Genomic DNA, 25,122 nt, shown 5'->3' on the forward strand with positions numbered 1-25,122 from the left:
GAGCCAATCAGAGAAAGAATGCAAATTTGGGTGCAGACCCATTGGTTTCTTGAAAGAGTGACCACTTTATAGTGAAAACACATCCCGGAATGCTCTTTTCACCCAGCAATTTTTTTTATGTAAAACATATTTAAAAAGCAAATTAACACAAACAAATTTGAACACTTAATTCTAAACATAACTTTTGACTTTTGGTCGGCGAGATTGTGTACAGTAACAGTTTTGTTGAAACCAGGACAAAGAAATCTCCAATAAAGTCAGCCAGTCAGGACTTGCTGTGAATGACAAGTATGGAATTGAGCCAAACTAGTCCATTCGCTCAACTGAACGTTTTTCTCCACTGCTTGGTGGTGCTGTTGGATGATTATTGTCAAATTAACTGTAGGCTGATTGCAATTTGTACTACAAAGATGCAGCATATGGCAGATAAACAGCCAATTCAGTTGAATTATATTTCAGTAAGCAAAAAGGGGTGTGGCGGGCTGACGGACATCAACATATTTATCCTAACGATTACGACGACTGATAAAAATCGCAATTCTGGCATTTTTATTTTGCCTTTTTTTTTCTAAGCGTTCCCATCATTTGTCGGTTCGTCGGCAAAGCAGGCATCGGTCGGCGATGAATTGACAGTGAGTCCGTCAGTGCTGACCATGTGCCCACCTCGGGCAGTAGTGATGTCCTTTTCAGCCGGCAGCAACTGGTGGCAATGGCCACAACATATGAGGAGTTAATAATGCATGGATTTCACTGCTAAATTATTAATCAGAACAGTGTGTTTAGACTAGCGGGATTGCATAGAACATATTCCTATAAAGAAAATGTTTGACTTCCTGCTTAAAAAAAAACCCAAAGCTTTTCAACTTACAAGTACATGGTCGGAAAAAATCCTATGAATAACCAAAACATTTTCCACATAACCCTAACCCTAACCCACAAATAAATACACAAATACATATTGAAACAGACTGGACGGAAAACATTTGACAATTTTCATATTTTATTTATGCTAGGACTTCCCTTTCAGTTAGGTCATATTCTTCTACTTTTTTAAAAGACAGAGCCCCTTTGTTTATTCATGTGTGACAACAAAAAGGAATTGAACTTATGGACGGTGACACTTTACACACACACACACACACACACACACACACACACACACACACACACACACTGTTTGAGGAGTGTAAGGAAGTACATCTAGGGAATACAGGCTCTTATTTGATACCTTTCTGGATGTACCGAGACCTATTTTCTTAACCATCTACACATGCAACCTACATTTTGTGGGTTTCACCGAGCTGTGGACATCAAAAAGTGGTCTATGTTTTTGGATGACGAGATAGGTGAAGGACTGATTTTGTGTCTCATCATCTAGAATGTTTCAAATCAAGTTCACATCTGTACACGGGGTCCAAAAGTAACCAAAATAAATTGTCATGATGACCCGAGGGAAACGTCACAACACCTGGCATAAACAGACCTCAGCGAGAGGGCTCGGCATAAATGCACGCGCGTGCACGTCGTGCATGTCTGCGTGGTCCCGCTCTTGTACATATACAGCTAGTCTCACACAAGCACTGTGCACGGCACAAGAGGTCACCTAAACACACAGAGGAGCGCTAACATCTAACAGGGACCACTCGTACAGGGTGGCAAGGGGGCTAAAATTCTCATTTAGCTCATCATCAGGTCACACACTGCGCACACACGTGCGCGCACACACACAGTCTTTATCATAAAGTGACACACATCTGAATGCATTTAAAACTCCATAAAGCTACACACCTGTGCAGAATATACTATCAGGACTGTACCTAGTGTTGCTATGAGTAGTCATCTGAATGGCGACATGTTCAAATAGTCTATGTAAGCTTTTTTTTCCCCTCTCTTCTCAAAATATAGTCATGTAACGCATCGTACAGACAAAAACGAGACACGGTTAAGCTGGTCACATGTTCCATACATCAAAACTTAAGAGCTTTTCTCCACGAGTGCAAAATCCAATGCTCCTCCACCTATTTCAAAGCAAGTCCGCTTGCAACAAGTGATTTAAAAAAAACGAAACAAAACAACAACACATGAAAAACGTACAGTACAAAAAAAAAAAAGATTCTAAACATGGGGTTATAAATATGGAATGTGGGAGCGCATAAGTGGTCCAATTTTCAGTTCAAACCATACAAATAAAAGTCCTTCATAGCATGTACATGTTTCTTCAAACAAGACAACATTTTTGTAACAATTGTCATAATATACATACAAAATAAAAGTGGGCTGTTGCTTGCTTGTGGCCTCTGATGATAGTAAAAGACCAGAGGAGGCTGGAGAAGAACACAACAAGAGGGACGAGTGGAGGGAGGGGCAATGAAGTGGCCTGGACGTAGGGGTGTTCACATGCCATATCCAAAGTTTGCCTGCGGTGGCTGCCCGTAGCCCGGTGCCGCTGTGTACCCGTAGCCGTAAGCCTGCTGAGGGGGTACGGCAACATTGGCGCCTGAAGTGAGCATCAGCTGTGGTGTGCCTGCCGAGGAAACAGCGCAACATCCTCCGGTCAAAAAAGAGCGGCCGACGGCACACGTAACACCCCAATCCTCTGGTGTTTTTGCCTAATAACCTTTCAGGCTTTTGCATGGCCATTTTAAGCCCCCCCCCCCCCCCCCCCCCCCCCCCCCCCGTACTGTATGTCATCGTCAGCCCGCTATTTTTTTCACGCTGAAAATTGTAATCGCCAGTCTGTCAGATGTCGGCCCGTCCGTCTGCGACTTCTGCCATCCTGCCAACTTCCGTCGATCCCCCACGACCGCCAACCTCCGTCGTCAACCCCCCTCAGGCTACTTCAGCCAACATTGTAAGTCACACTGCACTCAAACTAATTCTTTTCTCTATCTCTGTACTGACACTTTAACACTATGTCTGAGAGATTTTGCACTGGGTAGGCCAAGTCAAAGGCAATGTTTCATTTATTAATTATGTTTTACTGTGAAAAATGTCAAAGTGGTAAAAATGTGTGTTTGGGAGCACACAGATGGACAATCTACATTGGTAGAATGTAATTCACCCATTGGCAAAACGTAATTTAAATGTGGAAAGTGGAAAAAAATGAAAACCATGATCTTGATCTTTATAAAAGTTTACTGATAATGGATGGCAACAGACAGATTTCTAACAAATCTTGTGATGCCTTTATTTTTCATCAGCAATATCAGTAATATTTATGGGTATTTTGACCAGCGTTTAGCTTAATTTAAAAAAAAAAAAAAATCAGAAATTTGAAAATGCATAAACATATCTGTAAAATGCCATTTCATCGAATATGTTGCCTATACATTATTAGATACAGTAGCATACATACAGTCAACATTTACCGTAACGTTCATATGGGTACATTTGATCCAGAACATAAGAGGGCTCAAAAGAGTTTGCAGAAGTGTCTGTTTACCATAAACAATTGGTTGAGATTCTGTAGCCTGTTCCTCCTGTTTCCTCAGGGACTCTGAGGCTTCAAGCTTGTCCACCTGCAGAAAAGCACAATCGCAGCTGAGAATCCGCATTGTCGTTTGGCAGCTTGGTCGGAGAGTTTAAAAAAAAAAAAAAAAAAGAAGAAAAACAAAAAGTCAGGTTTGTAAAAAAATAACTGACCTCTGGGTTATTTCACTGGCTGAAGGATGGGACCATTCCTGACAGGCGGAGGAGATCAGCACCGTCCACATTTAAGTGAAAATGTGCAGCCGAAGGTCCTCCATTAACCGACTAATGTCACTATTGTACAACCAGAGCGCTAAAAGCGACTACTGTCTAATTTATGTTTTGTAAGGAACACACAATCTAATGAGGGGTTATGAGGGATTGAAGCAGATAAGAATAATGGTCCCACCCATCCAGCCACCCCATATCTATAATCTATTCTAGGAATTTAAAATATGTAGAGAACCAACCTGTTACCAGTACAAACAACCTCTTCCTAAGTTTGCCTGCAACAATTGAAATTATGAGTAGACCTAATTAGAATTGAGCAAGTGACCCATTAAACACCTCTGCCTCATTTGTCAATGTTAATTCCTTCAGTGCCATGGACGAGAATTTTCGTCATGTAAAATACTTCGGTTGTGTGCCAGTGACATACATACACACACAAACTGTTATTTTGCTATTAAAAACACGTTTTCATTGTTTTGGTTCATGTTTTAAATCATAGGTGTCAAACTTCAGTCTTCGAGGGCCGGCATCCTGCATGTTTTCTGCGGTTTTCTTTCCCCAACACACCTGATTCGAATGATTAGCTCATTAGCAAGCTCTGCAGGAGCTTCAAAATGATCCCAATCATTTGAATCAGGTGTTTTTGAGGGAAAAGGTTTGAAAACATGTAGGATACCGGCCTTCGAGGACTGAAGTTTGACACCTGTGTTTTATATGAAGGGAAGGCCTGTTGAGATGTTTCAGACGCAACTAAACCAAAAAATATTAGGGTCAAAGTCAACGTTGTGGAAAAAACTCATCTCACGAAAAGCTCATTTTCTCCTTTTGTCCAAAACAACTTGGTGTCACTTGAATGACCTATTTTCACTGTCTAAAGAACAGAATAAGGTAGAATCTTACTTTCTTTTTCGAAGTAGAGAATGGGATTTAGTCTTTCATATGGTACCACTTATGTGTACGTACATCAGGGGCGTCAAAACTCAGTCCTCAAGGGCTGTCCTGCATGTTTTGCAGCTTTCTTTCCCCAACACACCTGATTCAAATGTTCAGCATCATTATCAGGCTTCTTCTGAGCGTACTGATGAGGTGATCATTTGAATCAGGTTTGTCAGGGAAAGAAACCTTGAAAACAAGCACTCCGGCCCTTGAGGACCGGATTTGGACACCCCTGACATATATCGATTTCGTGCACAGTATTGTCTTGACAGATCTGTCAGATTGCTCAAAGTCGGCTGGCACTATAGGGGTTGCTTTTTCTGATACCACTTGGCACTGAAAGAGTTAAGTCTTAGATAGGTTTTATGATGGTGACAGTATGAGACTAAAATAGACGATGTCCGTCATTTCCAATGAGGGAAAATTGAATCCTTGGCTCTAAAATGGCTCCATCGTATTTTTAGGCTGTCAAAATTAATAGCACATTGAAAGGCAAACAAGGAACGTTAAAAGTGACCTTTTTAGAATTGGTATGTTGTGAAAAACTGACATTTTTATTGCTAGTAGGGTAAACAAATACTGTAGTGTACTGTAGTTTCCCCATTTTGGAAAACACGCGAGTCATTCTGAATTTTATTCATTCATTCAGCGGCGGCCTTGGTTTATTTGGACATCTGTGTCTTTCTTTTACATTTTTGCTAAATAGCAGCTTAGAAGCAGAGAATTACCAGCAGAATCCAAAAGAATTACGCAGCCAGCAAAATGAGTGCAGCTTGAGCAACAGAGGCCAGAATATTGCCGAAGTACAGGATAAGATGTGTCCCTCTCCTGGTACTGGGCTTAGTTCTCTACATACTGTGTGGTACGCTAGTGTCAGTCAATCCGGTTGCGCAGGCTCTTGCATTTTGAAAAGACAAAGGTTGAGAGACATGCGAAAGCAGTAGTTTGTTTTTTTTTTCTCACATTTTGTTAGATTCCTTTTAAGGAATGTGTGAGAATGAGAAAAAAGAAGCACAGCACCATAGTGGAGGGTGAGAGGAAGAGGGGCAAGACAGGATGCTCTAGTACAGCCACTTGAAGGTTTCCAGAAGCAGGCACAGCCAACAACCATGTTTGCTAGCTCTACTGGACACACTACGGTACCTGAGCTGCTTGTTATTTGCTTTTTAACTGTTGTATAATTGTGTAGGGGAAGGGATAGTCAAAAAGAAATCACTGAATTCAAAATTCTCTGTGTACCTGAAAATTGGTTTTAGTGTAATATTAAAGACTGGAATCAATTCAACCATATCGTAGACACGGAAAAATGGCAGAAAATCCCAGGAAGAAAGAAGTAAAACTCATTTTCTACCTGGAGGAAAACGCACTCAGCTAATAATACAGGATGGTGTTGAGAGGAGTAGCTAACAACCAATTTTACAAAAGAGGTTTTGTAAAAATATATAAGAGAGAGACCAGACACTGTAGGTAATGATCCAGAGTGGCACTTTTCACTTACTGCTATAAAAGAGGGACTGGAGGGTTTTGCTGGTTGATTTCTGTCAAGCTCCTCCAAGAGGTTATGTTTTCATCCCCGTGTGGGTTTGTGTGAGTGACGTTTATGATTGCCCGGTATATTTTATGTACTTGTTCTATTTATATTTGATACTCCACAAATTGATGGCATTACAAATAACGTAGTAAACAAAAAAACAAAACAAAGTATGTTTCCTCAGATAGCTGCCAGGGGAATTGTTTTCCAAACAGCAATGAGTTCCAAGTTGTAGAGGTAAGGGTTTAATCACGGAACATGTTTTACTACTGATCAAATTAATACTAACTATACTCAACAAATACACTTTCCAACTGACCCTTGCTTTTGGTAATTGTGAACTGAACCTGAAAAACCTAAAACATTTTTTTTGCTTATAAGTTGCCAGTCATTGTTCAACTGTGGGCCTGTAAAACCCTTTGAGAATCTTGTAAGCAATGGGTATTTACACATAACTTGACTTAACTTTACTCTTGCAACCGCTGTAGATTTAACCCTTATTTAGATATGGTTGGTAAAAGATACAGATTCATTATTGAATCTCTCTCACACAATAGCTGGAGCTGTGCAAGTGCGTTAATTATCTGTGCATGAGCATAGGTAGAACTCAAACTGGTGAGAACTCCATTGATTACAATTGAAGAACTACCCACGTTAAAGTGTACAAAGTTATTTGAGGAAATATGGTATGACCCATCCAGCAAAATGCAGACCCCTGAAGATGTGGCGTGAAGAGCCTCACTCTGGATTGTGGGGTAACAGTTAAGTGGTCTAGTGAAGATACAGAGAGTTGTACATATCCACATCAAAGCAGCAGTGTGTGTGTGTGTGTGTGTGTGTGTGTGTGTGTGTGTGTGTGTGCGTGTGGGGGTGGGGGGGATCATGCATTTCCTGCTAATTTTACCCCTCCAGACTATGACAGGTTATAGGACAGCGAGTCAATAGAATGATTAGGAAATGGATTCAACTTTCACCTTTTCCTTTATCGCATCAACCTGGAAGGGAAATTCAGAGAGGCAACTTAAGGGGAAAAAAAGCAAGTCTCTCACAATAGAAACCGACAGTGAGAATTAAGCAAACAGGGGATTTAACATTGAGAGACAACACAAAGCACAGAAGGGAAGCAGGTAATATTGCCACTTCTAATACAAATGCATACTTGAGGTTACTATGGTATCCCCAGTTTAATTTAATTGTGAGCAAAAATAGAAACAACAGATGTGAAAGTAACTATTAAAGCATCGTCACGGACAGGTTTGATAGGGTTTTGCGGTAGAGGTATGCCCTGGGGTATAAGGGAAACACCTTAACCCTAATTGTGTATGCTTACTATGCTCATAACTATCATCACAGCTGTGTTTTGGTGAAAAATATGAGTCTTAAAATCTCAAATGCGTAGCAAAGGTAAAAACAAAGTTGATGATGAATTTGAACCAGTCTCAACATTTTCCACTAAAATACATAGTAGTATATAGTATTACAGCATCATTAATTCTAATCATGGTGGTTAGAAAAGCCTCAGTAACTTGCAAGTCAATGATGTAATAACAGCAACGCGTTCACATTTGCTGCCTGTGATAAACTTTTGTTCTATTCCATCTGAAATGAAAAGTGAATCTCCTCTTGATCACATTTGTATGGGAAAGTAGCTTGAGTGAGTAAAAACCAAAGTGAAAAAGGATAACACAAGTGATGGCATATGAAGGATATAAGGAAGATGAGCGCCAAGGGAGCAAAAATACTGTATACACACAAAGACTTTGGTACAGGTATGGACAACTGTGCTACACTCCCTGACGTTAAATGGTATTTGCAAATAAAATGGTGTGGGTGGCTATGACTATTGAACACTCCTCATAGCACTCTTTTCAGTTATTGTGGATAGGCTTTAATGTTTTCCCTGTCGTACACATTTCGATAATACTGCTATATTGTCAAACACAATGAACATGGCGTTTTATTTCTTCATGTGTGAATGACCCACCTTACTGAGGTACTCCCTCAAGACCTGGATGAAGTATGGCATGGAGAAGTCCATGATATTGTGCCTCCAAGCGGTCTCAAGCACTACATCAGGCCGCAACAGGTCGTAGCAGGTGAACAAGCAGGCGGCGAAACATTCCTTCTTGTCCTCCTCCAAGAACCATGCAAGAAGCTCCTCAGCCAGTTCAATGTCTTTGGATTCCGATGCATACTGCATGGCATCCTGTACATAGGAATATAATAACTTCATGTTAACAGTTCAGGGTGTGACTATAAAATGCACCGGGCGAAAGTTCACCTTGTAGAGCTTGTCTTTCTTGCAAAGCTCAACACTCTGTTTCCAGCGGTTGTTGCCCTTGAAAAGGTATGCCGCGATCCTTCGGAACTCGATCAACTCATGCTTTTCTAGACTTTGGGCTAGTGAGATGTTGTCAAAGTTGTCGTAAGCATCAATGGACGTACGTAGTGACTATATTTAAACAAACAAGATGGATTAAAACAAGTTTAAGAATGAAGGAAGGAGATTGTTTTGAAGAGACACCTTTAACTTTTTCAGTGTCATGGACGAGAGTTCTCGTCTTTCAAAATAATAATTACAATAAGAAATAACATTTTCATCAAATGTTTTTTTTCATGGAGGGTAGCTGACACCCTTGACTAATGCTTACTTAAAATAAGCCAATTGAGCACTGTAGTAATAACTGTGACCATCAGACGGCAGTGTTTCCACACATGCAACACCAATTACTACATGCAATTTTGAAGTAAGGAATGTAAATCAGTCGTTCATATGATACCACTCATATTTACACATATTACAAAATATTCTGTCAGCCTTGAAAGATGAGTGAAAATGCTAAATATACCGGCCCTCTGGAGATTTCTTTTTCCGATAATGCTTGGCACTGAAAGAGTTAATTAAAAAGTGAGAAATTATTGTGACTTTCAGCTGGTCCAGTTACTCGTAAAGTACTAAATATATAAAAGGAAAAGAAGCAGGCAAACAACAGTTATTACAACAGAATAACAATCCCAAACTAGAGTGTAAATGAATTCTTTCAGCCAATGGCACATCATACCGCATAGTCTTCCTCGATGATAAAGAGGTTGTTGAGAGATTCATTGACTGACTTGTTGTTGTGATTCTGGACAGACCTCAAATATGGTTTAACCAGAGGTACCTGCTTCACCTGAACAATGAATCGTAAAAAAAATAATTCATGAATTGAAAAAAGAGCATATTTAACAGATCATCTCTACGACGCCACAAATGATGTTAGGGTGAAGATACATTTTACAGTTCATATTTGGATGCGGATGAGCACAACAGCGGCATAAAAAGCGGAAGTCACTCACCTTACTAAAAAAATTGACAGCCCGTGTGTGGTCGAGTCTTGGGGAAAGAACAATGAGCAGGTCATTTAATAATAAAGGTTTGAACTCCAAATAAAAGTGGATGGCTTTGTAGTACAGCTCCACATTGGCCACCTAGAGTGAAAAACCAAAGATGTTCCAGGTCTTCATTTTTACAATAAAGATAGCCGTTTCAAAATGCTTCACCTTGGTGACAATGTCTTTGAATTGGCCTTCTTTCCAGGCATCAGAAGGATGGTTCATCATGGTGATGATGGCATTGTCATATTCCTCATATTTATCATAGAGGAACACCAGCTCTGCCCAGAGATGGGCCTGCTCAGCTGCCCTCAGAACCTTAAAAAAAAACACACATCAATAAATGTTACTGGATCATACCAATAGAGGCCCGCATGAAGAGTCATAGCACCATCACACACAGAAAGACAAATGCGTCTCTTTACAGAACACGTTACTTTCATTTTTAGCAAACCCAAGATATATATTTTTTTTAATGTTACATACCTTTGGAATGTTCACACGGGACCAGAAGAGCTCCAGGTGCTCCCTCATCTTCTGTGGTTTGAATTTGGAGTAGAGAATGGCCAGCTCCGTGAACATACCCATGTGTGCTCGCTCTAGTCCCAAAGCAGCTTCCAGCATGGTGATCAGTTCCTCAAAGTATCCGCGGTCCTGAACAAATTCAAACACACACCTCACTTAAAATTTGCTTTCATAGGCTGTCTTATGAATTTTTACTTTAGTACTTTGTACCTGGTAGTAGTTGATGAGTTCCTCCAGCTCATCTGCATGGACAACAATATGAAGGCCGCACATTTGGGCAAGCCTGAACTCTTTCCCATCCACGCATGCAAAACACACCTACAGGCGAAGAGAGAAATGGGCTCAAACAATGGAGCATGGCTTGCTTTCATTTTAAAACTAGATAGGGGCTAAAGCCATAGTGTGCCAGGCTTAATGTTAGACGAGCAGTGAATTCCATTTAAAAAATGTCACACCTCTTTCCAGGTGCGTGTGCTGTTGGCCTTGCGAGCGCCATCAACAGCTGCCTGGTACTCTCCCAGGTGAACCAGAGTGGAAGCCAGGCGACCAAAATTGGACACATTGTTGTAAAGCAGTTTGGCTGCATCATACATTTTATCGTCATAGCAACGATCACCCACCTAGAGGAAAAGGCAGGTAAAGGATACATCAAAACAGAAAGAATGGACAACAAATAGCAGATTTTGGCATGTCCCAGAACCTACTTGCTGGATGTGGGCATTATTAGGACCATTGATAAACTCTTCCAGTTCAGCAAGGCGGTTAGTCTTTGCCAGAGCAAAGATTAACTCTGTTTCAACATAAGACTCACGGGCCTTCTTTCTAGCCATTTGCAGAAACTTTACAAGGTCCTCCCAGTTTCCTACACAAATTCAGACAAACTGCATGATCTTTCAAAAATCCAAACAAGCAACTATGACTTTGGAGTTGATCTTACCACTCTGAGCAGCAGCTTGTCCTACTTCCATGTAAGCAGAGGGGTCATCAGCCTTGATGTAAGAGTCAATTGCTTCTTTGACCAGGCCCTTTTGCAGCTGGGCCTTTGCCAGCTGACTCCACACCGGGGGCTCATTGCAACGCTCGGCAAACTCATAGGCTCGGTCCAGGTTACCAATGTGCTCAATAAGAACCTAAAAGTAATAGAACAGTGTTCCAAAACAATACACCAGTAAATAAAAGTAAAACACAGCATGAAAGTCACTCACCTGCACAGCAGATGTGTTGACATCAAATTTCCTAAAAATAGCAAAGGCCTCTTCAAACAGCTCATTGCTTATGGCAATGTTTGCAATATCTGGCGCATCATAGTTGTCCAAACGGTTAATGTACTCCATAACCCGGGTCCGATCAGCTTTGATCGCTGTCAGAATGAGCAGATTCTGGAGGTTTCTAAAACATACAAAGGGCAAAATCTCAGAGAGTACATAGATTTTTAGCTAAGTAAAACATTATAATAAAACGAGGACATCTGATAATACCTGTGCTCACTAAAGACAGAGTTATCCAGGACAATCTTCTCCAGAAGCTCAATGAGTTCATTGGGAAGGTCAGCGGTCATAAAGGCTTTCACAGAAACCGACACTTCCTCTGGATCCTGGGTCTCCGTCAGAGCAGTCTGGACGACCTACATCAGAAAATCACACGAGGCTTCAATGCTAGGTCACAACATTTATGGAAAAACATCACAAGTAAATGGGATTATTGGGGGACTATTAGAAAAGAGAGAAATGGTAGGATGACAAACGGGACTCTGTTAAAAATTGTTGTGCCACATACTGCAGGTTAAAGGCATTTTTTAGTTTATTAGATCAGCTATGACTTTGTACTATTTAATACAAATGACAAGAAGACTTGAGACCTGATCAATAAGTGGTCTTCTGTAGTTATTGGTCTCCAGCAGCACACTTGCCCACAGCTCAGGATTCTTGCGGCGGACGAGGTAGCGTGACAGACTTTTGAACAGCGAGTTCTCATTACACACCTAAAACATTACGCAAAAACAGGTTATGAATGACCTACTCTATAGGTCCAAGGAACACTTTTGTCCTTTAATGTCAACAACTCACATGAATGAGTTCCTGGTCACACTGTCCTCTTTCATAGGCCACACATGCCAGATGAGGGTCTCTCTTTTCACAGTATTTGCCCACTACACGGCTGTCGTAAAAGGGGTTCTCCCTCAAGAAACGCTCAGGGTTATTGTTGCTGTCTATGTAAATTTTAGCCAGGGCATTGTGGGTAGCCGGCTCCTCACACCCTTCATGAATACGAGCCTCCAACCAAGGAAGAAGGAGCTTCAGTCTGTTGACAAAATAGAAAAGAGGGAATTTCAGTCGTAAAACTTTATTTAACACAGGCTAAATTTAGTTTTACCGTGGGTGGATCTCACAACAGACCAACTGTACTGAATTAAGGATGATTTCGCATTTTCCTTATAATTTTACATGTGTAAAGTGTGAACTGTGTATCACTTCACAGAATTGTTAATTTGTTGTATGTTCAGTAGAAGAGGATTACATTTGTCTGCCAATCACTTTACATCAATGGCATAGACAGATGAAAAAAGATACACTATTTGTAGAAAATAAAGTTTTCAGACCACCTCATTCAAATCATTTCCTCCACATTATTTTATAAATTCTTTTAGTGCATGAGTTTATTTCCTCTCTTACCGATTTCTTTTCTCCACTTCAGCAACAAGTTCATCTGTGGAAAACTGTCCTCTTACAACCATAATTAGGTTTTTTATCACATCCTCAGCACAATCAACATCCAGCAAACCTCCAATGACCACTGGGAGACGACTTGGGTTTACCTGTAGAAAATCAGAAGTGAGTGGAATCAGGTTTTGGCAAAGTAGTGAGTAAATGATGACTTGTAAGGTCAGAGACGCATTGCACCTTCTGCACATAGATTTCAATGTATTTCTGCAGGCTGTTGCGATACAAGTACAGGACAAGGTCATGGACAAAATCAAAGCGGTCGCATACAATGATCAGTGGCAGTTGATCAGTTAACTTGGCTTCCTGTGGAGAAAAAAAAAACAAAACAAAACAAAAAACACAAACACTTTACTGTATGTAGCAAAACGTTTTTTAATGTCCCAAATGTGCAGCTCACAAGTAACTTATGACCTTCAGGAAGTTCTTCACACGCTCAGGGTCATAGCAGTTACTCTCTCTGCAGATTCTTTCCACCTCTTTGATTTGGCCTGTCTTACATGCAGCCTGGATGTATTTGAAGTGAACCTCTGGGTCCTGGCTGAAGTTGACAATGGAACCCAAGAAGTAGAACAACCCTAAAAGATGAAATTGTGTGAAAGGCCGACAGTGATAACTTTTTTGCTTCCTTCAAAAGTAACTCTCAGGGTATACCTTCAAAGCTCTTAAATGACTCAAAAAGTTCAGTCAGGCTCTGAGTGCTGAGTTGCTCATGGTACTTTGAGGCAACCTGAACACAAATCTGCAGGTTCTGGCGGATGTTAGCAGAGAGCATGGCCCGAAGACATTCCAAAGAGTCCTCCACTGATAGTGAGCCAAAGAAATTGACTAACCACTATAAGGGCGCAATTGAATGACATTTAGTATTCTGGAACATATTAGGTCTGTATATATATTTTTTTTTTCTTTTTTTTTTAATAACGCCATTGTACCTCTGGGTTAAGAAGGTGTGTGTGAACCACAGCCCGCTTAATATCATATAGATCGGTATAATGCTCCAGCGCCCTCTGCAGGAGACCAGCCTTTTCACACAGCTGGGCCACATGGGCGCGGTCATAATGAGTGAACATCTGGTTGCCCAGAATAGCATCTGCTACCTGTAAAAATCACCACAGGATTTCAAGACACTATCACTCTTTACCAGTGACATAAATGACAGTTACAACAACAAAAATGAAATCATTATTTGATTCAATTCCAAGTCATTTACAGTCACATTTATTACAACTACTGTGCATGAATATTTTCTTCATGTATTTTAAACTATTATGTACCTGTGGTGCATGGACCAAATTCATTTCTAGCAGACGTGTTTGCAATGGTCCTTCCATAGGCCTGTTGTTCTTCAATGCATCCAGTAGAAAGGAAGTGCATTGCTGGATCAAGTTGTATTCCATGAAAACGTCTACAATCTAAACACAAATTAGCAGTTTAGAATTTGGTTAAATAAAAACTAATTTTGCCATTCTCATAAACTAAATTACTCTGTACTTATTGTTTCTATAAGCTAAAAAGGCAGGATATTAATACTGGCTACAAGATGGCTTCTTTTTCTTTTTTTTTTTATACCTGAGTAATGTCAGCAAGAGGCTCTTCATCCTGCACCAGCATCTGGGAGAATTGTAGCCCTTGTTCAGGGCTGATCCGCATTACATTCCGCAATAAGAAGATCCAGTCTGGAGTATAACCAACCTTAAAAAAAATATAAATATATATTTTGTGTCTTTTTTGTGGAAGAACTCCCTGCACTTTCACAAGGGTGGCTGGCATGCTGGAGCCAACCCCAACGTCTTAGGGCAGTCGGCGAAGCACTCCCCGAACTGGTTGCCAGCCAGTCGCAGGGCACACAGAGATGGACGCACCACACAGGAAGGCCGGCAGAGTCCAAATAAATTTTGGTAATGTAATTTGTAATTTAAAACATGGATGGACCTGGTCAGATGCATTCAATGATGATTGTACTAGTTCACAGAAAGGCATTGATGTTATAATTCTATGCAGTATTCGTAAAGAAGAACATCTTTATAAAAACAAGTCAGAGAAACTAACCTTCTTTGCATACAGTACAATCTTTTGGAACTGGCCAGTCTCAGCAAAACACTGAATAACTTTGTTGGGGACATTTGCTCTCAGGTACACACTGAGGGCGAGTGTGGGATCCACTGACTTGACCAGGTCTCCAAGCTCCTCTGAACACTCCAGCTGTAAGCAAAGCAAGGACGGCTAAATCTGTCAAGAGCATTCCAGAAGCCTGTTACAGAAGACAAAGGGATTGCCTGCTAGCAAACCGAGTGAGAACAAACCTTGTCTTCTTTGAGCCATTTCTCCAGCAACTGCTTGCGGCCCTGCTGCAGGACCGGCCTACACAGTTCTAATGATTCAAACTTATTGAGCTGGCCTTGATCCAGTAATATACCAAAATACTGTAGCAATGGTGACCGTTGGCCTGGTTGAGCAGGAACACTCTGGAACCTGCGGATGGTGTCTGGTGTTCGCAGTATACCCTGGAGATAGAAGACAGATGAGTGAGAAGAGTAACTGATTCAAATTGAGCGTCGGTGTTGGTGATGATGAATGTTGCAATGTTAATGTATGAGCCAGAGTCAGCGACAGGTGCAATTGAATGAAGTATGCTTCTGTCTTGGAATTAAAGGTGTACTTCACAGTACCTTGGGTGCATTGGCTGCCACTTTGGCAGCATCTGAGTAATTCCCTGCAGCAAAGAGGGTGTTAAACTTGCGGGCAAACAGCTCCTCAGCACCAGCAAGATTATTGCGGACAGCCATGCGGAGAGCCAGGTCTGGGTTCTGGAGCACGTTGGTGATGTAGGGGATAATGTTCTCCTCTTCCACACACACTGATAACACCTAGGAAAGCACATTTTGCAGTTTCATACGTTAGCCAAAATTCTTACCTATCACCTTAATCAGTGTGACAGATTCCTAATTTATACAGACGCTTTAAATCAGGGGACCCTTGAGAGCCGTATCCTGTCTGTTTCCACTTGGATTCAAATGATTAGCTTGCTGAGATGTGCTGATCATTTGAATCAGGTGTGATGGGAGAGAGAGACATTGAAAACAGGCAGGCTGCGGCTCTTGAGGAACTGGAATTCAATACCCCTGCTTTAAAGTCTTGTGTGTTGTGTAACATTTTGTGAGCACAAACCACTAAGCTTTGCGTTGTAGCGGTGCAGGTAAGATTTAGGAGCAATAACAGGATTAGACACAAGTGTGCCTTGACAAGCTGAGCTTTATTGCTGTTCCCATGTCACTTAAAGTGCTGGTACAGCTACACCATGGTGTGTTCAATAATCCCTCTCCCAATCAATAAATTTTCCTATCCTTATTGGGGGAATGGGCTTTGCCTCTCCCTGCAATCTGTGGGAGAATGGTACATAGTATAGTTTAGTGTGAATTGGCACCAAGACAAATTCAATCCAAACCCATTACAAATGTGCAAGTTGAAATCTCTAGGTGCAAAAAACATTAATATAAATGGAGAACGTGTCCATTAAATGTAAAGAAGGACAAACACTTGTCAATACCTGTCCTTTCCGGTTGACCCCGATGATACCAGCAGTTGGCTCATGAGGGGCAGTGACAAAAATGGTCTCCCCACTAATCCTGTTCATATAGATGCAGGTCCCAGTTTCCAAGTCATACAGGTGGATGTAACCATATTTAGTGATGAGAAAGACTACATCTTGCTTGGAGCTTATCTAAAAAAAACACAAAAAATAAAGACATAATGTGAATGCCTCTTTCACAACCCAACATTAAAGTTATGTTAGTGCAGTGCTTCTCAATTATATTTTGCCAAGCCCCCCCAAGGAAAGAGAAAACTTTTCATGCCCCCCCCCCACTGGACACATTGACTATAAATAAGATTATCATCTATAAAAAATGATAAATATTCCTAAACCTGTATCCTTATTAACATTAACAAAAGAAAAAAAAAGCAATATAAATCAGCTTTCAACAACCGTTATTTTTTACAGCATTTATACAGGTTACAGCTTAGTCTAAAACAGAAAAAAAATAACCAAGTGCATCAAAGTGCCAGAAACTTGAAAAAAAGTAAAAAAGATGAAAATTCACATTTTATTGCAATTAAACTTCACTTGACAAAAACAAAGCCTTTTCCCTGGGGCCATCCGTGTCCCCGTGGCATCATCTCGCACTCCCCCAGGGGAGCCTGCCCCACTATTTGAGAAGTACTGTGGTAGTGCAAGACAATTTCCCATGTTGCCCCCCCCTTTTTTTTTAAATGGTTCAGGAAATAATCTTGGGCCGTATGTTTGACACCCCTGGTTTAGATGAATAAGTGTTGGTTATAACTATTTCATACCTGCATGGCAACAGGGAAGTCATTCTGGGCTTCTGGAGGGAAAAATACATCTACGGCCTTCTTTGGAAATGGCTGGTTCCCGGTTGGCGGAGTGCCCACTTCAATAATATGGAGCTTCAAAGAAACATGATGTGAAAAATTATCTTTTTTGATTAGAATGCATTTCAAAGAAGATTCCAATTACATTAAAAATGTCAATCAGGCGCATTCATATGATCTTACTTTTCCGCCTGCCTGTCCTCTCACAGCAAAGCAGAATAAAGTTGACTCCTCTGTGTTGTCCTCCATTTTGAATTGTGCAAAACCGGCAGCATGACCTTCAATGGGCTGAGAAACCTTTCTGTCCACCGAATACAACTGCATTGCTCCAACAACACGATTTTGCTGGAGCAAAAAAAACAACACACACACACACACACACACACACAAAATTGTACACAAAGATGCTATGTTATGAATGATACACTGAAAAATGATGTGGGTAAACACTAATTTGATTGTATACTACAATGCATCTCACCAGCGTCTTTATCAGTATTTTCCCATGCAATCAAATACAATGAACATGAACAACAGTGTAAATACTGTATTGTTTTGCCATATTTAATCAACAGGCAAATAATGAAGATCATTATTGACTAAATTTAGACTTTGAAAAAAAATGACTCATCATTTGTATTATACAGTATATTCATAAATATATACTGTTCAGGTGGCATAAACAGACAGACTGGTTTGTAAAAGCTGATTCCTACATAATTGGTACCTGTGCTGAAATGCCGATTAACAGTAGCCATTTCTGTTTGGCATCAGTGCGATAGTTGATGATCTGGCAACCCGCAAGGCTGGAATGGCGGTCAAAGACTTTGATTGGTTGAGAGTCGCCCTCCATGCTCCAATGGTAGACTGCGTTGTCTGTGACCAAGGCGACTGTATTGAGGGATATCCACTTCCAGAAGGTCACGTCATCTGTCATTGTGTGAGCCTTCATCTTGCTCTTCATTTCAATATTGAAGATCTGCAGGGTCTTGGCCGCTGAAAGTATTGAAATGAAATTTCAAAATGTTTTTATGTTTACATTTACACCACACTCTTGCGCGAACATAACTATTAGTTGCATTTAAAACAGAAAATGGAGTTATCTAATCTACCACACATAACCCACAGCAGACAATGGGAGGTTGAACAAATGCTATTTTGTGAAAATCTAATTCCAGTTGTTAAGAGGAGCTAGTCAGGGAGCAGGGTTTGCTTTCAGTGACACGAAAGTGCCATACAACAAAGAAGTGTCAAACCAAGAGGCAAGACCAACAAAAGGGCAACCACGTTGTGGTAGATCTGCATTCAGTCTGCAAACTATGTTCAGATTGACAAAGTACCACATACTTCGAGGCCTCGATAAACATATTTTTATTGGCGTTGCTGCATTGGCTTTGTTGGGCACATTCCATAGACAGGGACATTAACTCTTTCCTTGCCAAAGACAAGAATTCTTGTCATGTAAAATACTTCTGCCAGAAACAGTTTTTTATTTTTATTGATTTTTTAAGAATAGAGGGATGACGCTCGTGGCCAGCGTTCCTCTTAATTTTAAGCTTATTGGGCATTGCAGTAATTAAGAGTGACCATTTGATGGAGTGTTGCTCATTTTATACAGATCCAGATTTTTTGTTATCACATTATTTTGATGAGCATTTTTATAATGAATGGCAATCGTAATATAACTTGCACGGGTTTCGATGATCTTTTTTCTTCATATAGGAAACACGCAGACATATGGTGTGCATTGTAATGTCTGCCACATGACATGAATTCCAATCAAGTTGCTCAACACTTAGAGCAGCTTTGCGAGTGATGAAAGAGGGTGTGTGTGATTGATGCAGGCAAGCGGTGAGGAAGAAGCAAGTTTCGTGCAGGCATGGATTGATAACCAATTTGAATGTTTACTGTGGTTTTAAAAAGTCAAGTTTTGATATCCGCTAATACTGCTTATCAATGACAGTCTTATTTTTTGGATGGTGTTTAAATGGGGCAGAGTTTGATTGGCTCCTTACTGACTCAACAAGTCGCCAATTTAATAATAATAATAATGTAAATCACTGTTTTTTGATTTGTTTGTTTTTTGGGGGGGGGTTTAAATCCTTCTTGGCATGCATGTAGGATAAGGAGGAGGTCTTTGGTCTTAACACCTTTGATTGAAACCAATAAATAGCCTGAATTGTGATCATGTTGCCATTACAAACACATATTATTGCTCATGCTAGTAAAAGGAACTTGCTTTGTACATAATTTTTTAGGGGTACAGTGATAACATTCGAAGTTATGAAATCATTATTTTAGAGGATTTTTTTTTTTTTATTCAGTCTAGTGTGCCTGCGTCTAGTGTATCTTAGTGCTTCCAGAGTTGACACAAGCCACCTCTGAAAATAATTAAATAGCAAAAGCTATTTTGTTTTTGTTTTTTAACCTTCTTTGCATTCATGGAATGTAAGGAGGAGTTGTTTGTGTTTATGTATTCTTTCATTTGTACAATACGTGCTACACAATCCTTAAATGTATTAAATAAACAATATTTTGTTTTGTTTTAAAGTAAGAACTGTAATTTTAATGCCATATTTTTGCTCATGGCTATCATACCATCAGAATCTAATTGGCACATGCCTAGTTTAGTGTAAATATAATTTTGTGGTCAAAAGGAAAAAAATAATATGTTTAGCAAGCCAGTGACCCTGGTGAGGACCCTGGTGGATGGATATACACCAAATATTTTGCAAATTTAGGCTAAGAAAGAAAGCAGCCTGCACTTCTATTTCTTTTAGGTTTCTTCACTATTTCCCAGTGTCCATCTTTCAGTGTCTAAAGCAGGGGTCACCAACGTGGTGCCCGCGGGAACTGGGTAGCCCTCGAGTATCACATGAGTAGCCAACAGACCTGTTCTGTAAATAGTTTACAAGTGATAGACCATTGTGATTTTCTAAGAATTATACTAACACGTATGTAGATATGACACATACATGACATATTACACTTGATTTACATATTTACTACAGCTGTATCTTAATTATTGTGAGAACTCAATAACATGATCAGGCTATTCACATAAACTGGTAGCATTTGTATTACTCCTTACCAAAGAAGTAGCTTTCGGTTTCAAAAAGGTGGGTGATCACTGTTCTAAAGCAACTTTGGCAGTTTTGTTCAAAAGCGCTTTTCTTTCAGTAAACAATATTTTACAAAAAACAGTGCTTTTTTTCTGTCTGGATGTCTCCTTACAGCAATGATAAATATGTCTGAAGAGCTTCTGGATGTTCTTTTTCTTTTTTTTTTTTTTTTAATGCCAATGGTTTGTATTCTGCCTCAAAGCACATCAATTGAGAAGCACCATCTCCACAAAACAGTCTGTGACTTACCAACCTAAATACATAAATGAGAATGTAATTCTAAAATAAGATGTTAAACTCTAGATTTGGTCTGAATGCAGACACTGTATGTAAAAGCACACAGAGCACACAGATGAATGTAATAAAGGGAAGGTTGCAGGACAGATGGACTGACACCAAGTCATTTGTCTGCAGTGTCCTTTCAGGCCACAAAATATACAGTATATGGCTCCTATCAAATCACCAGTGAGTTGCACAGCCTTTGAATTAATCATTGAAAATAAAAGGAGTAGGGTAGTATCACCTTATCTTGTGACACTACTAAACAGTGCAAATCCATGATAATAGTTAAACTTTCTAGTCCCAAGTTTTATTTACAATAACATATTCTATGCAACACCACAAGTCTAGACAAAGGATTATCATTTTAGTATTGTGCTTCTGGAATATAAATTAAGTGGAAAAGTCCAGCTATAGTGGACCCCCGTGTCACAGCGTCCCGGATTACATTTTTTTTCATGTTGTGATGAGGAATACTTAGTTTTTACATCCCCTCTTTACGGTATTTTCCCGGCTTTGCAACAAAAACAACTGTCATGACCCTAGGAGCATTGGTTGTATATGTGTTGTATTGCCTCCATTTGCTGGCATTTTTAGGTAATTGCACTTATTTACTATTGCTGTCAAACTGCTTCCATGCAACGCGTCACTACAATGCTGGTCTACTTTTGGTTGGCGTCTCCTCACGGAGATGCTGGTCTGTTATTGGTCGGCCTCACTCGTTTCAAAATGGCAGAACAGTAAAGCTTTGTTCGATTGTGAGTGGTTACAAAACCATATTTATAGTGAATTTTACTGCTTAATTCAAAGTTGGATGGGTTAGCCATGGGACCCAAGATTGCTAGTGATGTTGAAGAGAGAAGTAAGAAGATGATTTATATAGAAACGAAGGCTAGCCTAGGCTAGGCTACTATGACTAGGGAATATGGCCATAAAAAGCTTGTCACTTCACTTAAAGGTAAATAAATCCTTTATATATATTTTATTTATGATGTTATTTAATTGTATGCATGTATATTATACATACGTAGCACTTACTATACTATTTTGATACAAATGTTTAATATGTATGTGCAATTTTGATGCTTTTACCAGGGGTTTTACACCCATTAGCTAATTATCATGGGTTTGGATTGCCCGCCCTTCGCGTTACGATCCCAATCGTGGAACAGATTAAATCGGGGGCCCACTGTATTTATAAAACTCCCCACTCTAAAATTCTTATAGTTTATTTAAATGTTGTAATATTTTTCCTTTTTTTTCTGTGTGCCATGGTGTATGGTAATTAAATTTATCTATGTTTTTGTTTTCTTTTCTGATTATTTTGTTTGAAATTTGAAAGCCTACAAAAGTGGATGTCGAGCCCTACAGCATCCCTTCTCAAACAGTGAGGCATGAGGCAATGCAGGGGAACATGGATGACCCCAAGGAACTTAAGAGGCTGAGAAGTTAACATATATTAAAAGTTAATTTATATTGCTTTTTTTCTTTTGTTAATGTTTAAAAATAAGGTTTATTTACACATTTTCATAGATAATTATTTTATATACAGTCACAGCAAGGCATTTTTGTTTTTCCTAAGGGGGCTTAGCAAAAAAAAAATAATAATAATAAAAATTGAGAAGCACTGCGATATAGGAACATGCCCAGTCAGTGGCACGTTCTAAAGTCTGGAGATCAGCTATTCAGTAGAAAAGAGGGACCCACTTAAGTTGATGCTAAAATGATCAAGAATAATCATGCAAAACTCATCACTACAGGATCTGTGGCTGATATTCGAATAAACTGGTACTGTTACTAAGGGGTCAGACATCCAGGCAGTTTTGTAGGCTTTCAAATTCCAAATAAATTCATTGATCTGAAATAAAAACAACAAATATATAATTGCCATACATAACGGAACATACTCAGAAAGAAAAGAAAAATCTTACTACACGTGAAAACAAATAAGTGTTTTAAAATAGGGAGTTACATTTCAATCACCCTTCATCTATGTGTTGGCCACTACAAAGGGAACTCATCTGAATTACTAAATTCTAAGTGTATATGTGCTGTAAGTCTGTTTGGGGGGGGAGGGGTCCCATCTGACACTACATTATACGATCACATTCTTGTGCTTTCAATTCCAGCATTCATTAAAACTATGACTAGTATTGTGCATTCGTGTCAATACAAGTGCATACAAGAATACTTCAACAACTTATGATTCATAAAGTTCAACTCACCGTCTGCAAACATAAGAAAGCATTAAGGAAATGAAAAAAGAGCAAAAACAAAAATAGACAAAGCATTCATGACAGCATGACTTTTTTTAACCACCACACAGAATTGTAACATACGGCAAATTAACAATAATAAAATTACACACAAATTACACTATTTTACATGTTTGGACAAACAAAGATGGCCTAGATGTGAACATCAAAATGGTTGATGACAGAAGAAATTGGATGCACAGTGTGTACAGAAATAAAGCTTTCAATAAAGTTGGAAATTATATTGGTTAGCATTATATATTTTTATAATATAGTATACTACTCGAGGTGTCATTTACTTACCTTTAAGGGCAATAACTTTGCTAGCAGGGTTCATGATAGCACTGTCTGCAGAGATGGGCCTGCGGATGGGGTTGTTGGGATCAGCCATGTCAATAATGACAACCTGAGCCTGCTCACCCACTTTCTCTCTTATACAGATGAATTTATCTGACTCCATTGTCAGAGTGCTGAACCCAATGTTGGCTGGGTTGATGCCCAGGTTCTGGAGCTGGAATATGAAGAGTTTGTCTTGGTAAAATATAAACAACAAAACCCCATCAAGTCACTTCTATCAGTATAGTTTGCAACATATTGAAGATTGTTTTATTTTGCTTTTTGCAAAGCCTGAAATAACCAGATGAAGTTTGAACGGATACTCTTAATTGGATATACTGTGCTAAATTTAGAGAAGAAACCTTATGGATAGGTCTATTTTTTTCCAAACATATTTTCATTTCATGTATGTTTTCTTCAATTTCACCGGATGGGCAAAATGTCAATGTCAAGTGACTACTTGAAGAGTATTTAACTTTTGCAGTATGATGTCTGGCTATCACGATCCTGTTAGGCGTGGGAAACGCATACTAAAGAATGACACTAGCACAAAAAATAATGCAAACGATAACGGGTGAGAACTATGATCTTAGAAATGTACTGTAAAATGACAGAACACAATATCTGGGACCATCATCATGGCGTTTAGAACTACAGTACTAATGTTTGCTACATGGTTTATTGGACAATAACCATTCCGATGTTTCATTCCGTGCAAAAGGTAATGAGATGCATGATAGTAAACCACAGAATGTCTGATGGAACCAATGATGTTCATTTGCAATGATGAATTTCTTTTGACAGATGACTTTTGCAAAATGTGGATGGCTAAATTTGCATGCAGATTTTTTTTGCCGATTAATCAAGAAATATCAGGTAATGATTGTATATTTAATTCGACAATAACTTTGGGAAAGGCCTCTGGATTTGTGTGCCAAAGCATTGACTTGGACATATGTTATTTGAAACTGTCACAAAGCAACTGAACGTGTCTCGCATCTTCATCGTCATAATGTGCAGCGTCAAATATTGACATCTCAACGAACATCGTTACGAAATGAAAGGCTAAAAACGCCGTTTCGATTTTAAACTGCGCCCTGAATCAAGTGTCTTTTAATGAAGCAGCGATTAAATGACGTGACTGCGAGCATCCGTCATGACACATTCACCACGGCACGACGTTTAGAAATGGAAGACGTGTGCAGGTCCAAATCCAACTGGTGTAGCAGTAAACAGTGGCAAAATTGTTGAGCAAAGCGATTTGTCAATTTGATTTCGCATTTGTCAGATGGAAGTGGTGAGAAAATGTGAAAAGGGCACCGCGGTGTCTTTGGTGACATGAACGAGACGCTAGCCTTGAAGGATATTCGCTAATGCTAAACGGGGGAGGGGAGGTCATTCATTTGCTGCGGCTATTGACGTTAGCTCCGTTAGTGAGCTGTCATACGAATCCGTTGCGAGCGATTCGATGAATAAAGCAGTCACGCGTTTCACATAACTACTCCGTGTGCATTCTTACCTGTAGGTGCTCCTGGAAGCGGATAGGCAGGATTTGCGACATGTTTTCCTCGGTGTTCTCCAGAGTGCTGAAATGTTAGCCGCTGTGCTAGCTAGCAGAGCAGCAGCACCGAGCTAGCTTACGACCTCCTTAGTTACGTGTAGGTCGGAGCAAGTCCGCAAAGAGAGAGGGGGAAAAAACACGGTCAAATTGCACTGCTTCTGCAAGTGCCACTCAAACGTCGCAGCCGTGTAGATGCTCAATGTGTCAGAATGTGGTGACTGCTCTCCGCACTGCAAGATGGTTAGCGGCTGCGGCGGCTGTTTGTCCAAAATCCGCAATGGCGGCGGAAACGGTTTTGAGTGGCTTCCCTATCCGGATGGACACGGGCTGCAGACCTGAGATGACAATGCCCCCCCCTAATTTATTCTTTTAATTAGATTACCCCCCCCCCGTT

General features: G+C 39.9%; 1 protein-coding gene across 2 annotated transcripts; it reads right to left on the reverse strand.

The window, feature by feature from the left end:
• Window positions 1-982: 982 nt before the first annotated feature.
• LOC148416302 (clathrin heavy chain 1) lies at window positions 983-25,007 on the reverse strand. Of its 2 annotated transcripts, XM_088428218.1 has the most exons (33): window positions 24,687-25,007; window positions 23,135-23,342; window positions 17,903-18,171; window positions 17,359-17,520; window positions 17,137-17,250; window positions 16,334-16,507; window positions 15,456-15,653; window positions 15,090-15,290; window positions 14,836-14,988; window positions 14,356-14,478; window positions 14,061-14,198; window positions 13,719-13,883; window positions 13,441-13,621; window positions 13,201-13,364; window positions 12,967-13,092; window positions 12,739-12,881; window positions 12,133-12,367; window positions 11,925-12,047; window positions 11,545-11,690; window positions 11,272-11,455; window positions 11,004-11,196; window positions 10,771-10,928; window positions 10,522-10,686; window positions 10,277-10,384; window positions 10,028-10,195; window positions 9,710-9,859; window positions 9,506-9,637; window positions 9,229-9,339; window positions 8,448-8,618; window positions 8,151-8,372; window positions 7,141-7,161; window positions 3,443-3,518; window positions 983-2,524 (listed from the first exon to the last, which is right to left on the reverse strand). In XM_088428218.1, exons 1-33 carry the CDS (start codon window positions 24,726-24,728, stop codon window positions 2,394-2,396), a joined length of 5,055 nt encoding a protein of 1,684 aa, XP_088284344.1. In that variant the 5' UTR covers window positions 24,729-25,007; the 3' UTR covers window positions 983-2,393. The 2 variants fall into 2 exon arrangements, with proteins under 2 accessions (XP_088284344.1, XP_088284345.1); XM_088428219.1 differs by lacking the exon at window positions 7,141-7,161 and having other exon boundaries at window positions 24,687-25,006.
• Window positions 25,008-25,122: the final 115 nt, after the last annotated feature.

The sequence above is a fragment of the Hippichthys cyanospilos genome, chromosome 11, assembly GCF_059441005.1.
Source record: "Hippichthys cyanospilos isolate Australia breed blue-spotted pipefish chromosome 11, RoL_Hcya_1.0, whole genome shotgun sequence".
NCBI lineage: Eukaryota > Metazoa > Chordata > Actinopteri > Syngnathiformes > Syngnathidae > Hippichthys > Hippichthys cyanospilos.

Bases quoted from the DNA above. Each gene is read 5' to 3' on its own strand.
- LOC148416302 (XM_088428218.1), bottom strand. From the start codon at position 24,728: ATGTCGCAAATCCTGCCTATCCGCTTCCAGGAGCACCTACAG. The intron at 12,368-12,738 runs GTAAGAGAGGAA...TTTTGTCAACAG, and splicing joins GAAGTGGAGAAAAGAAATCG to ACTGAAGCTCCTTCTTCCTT. The intron at 12,048-12,132 runs GTGAGTTGTTGA...GTAATGTTTTAG, and splicing joins GTGACCAGGAACTCATTCAT to GTGTGTAATGAGAACTCGCT.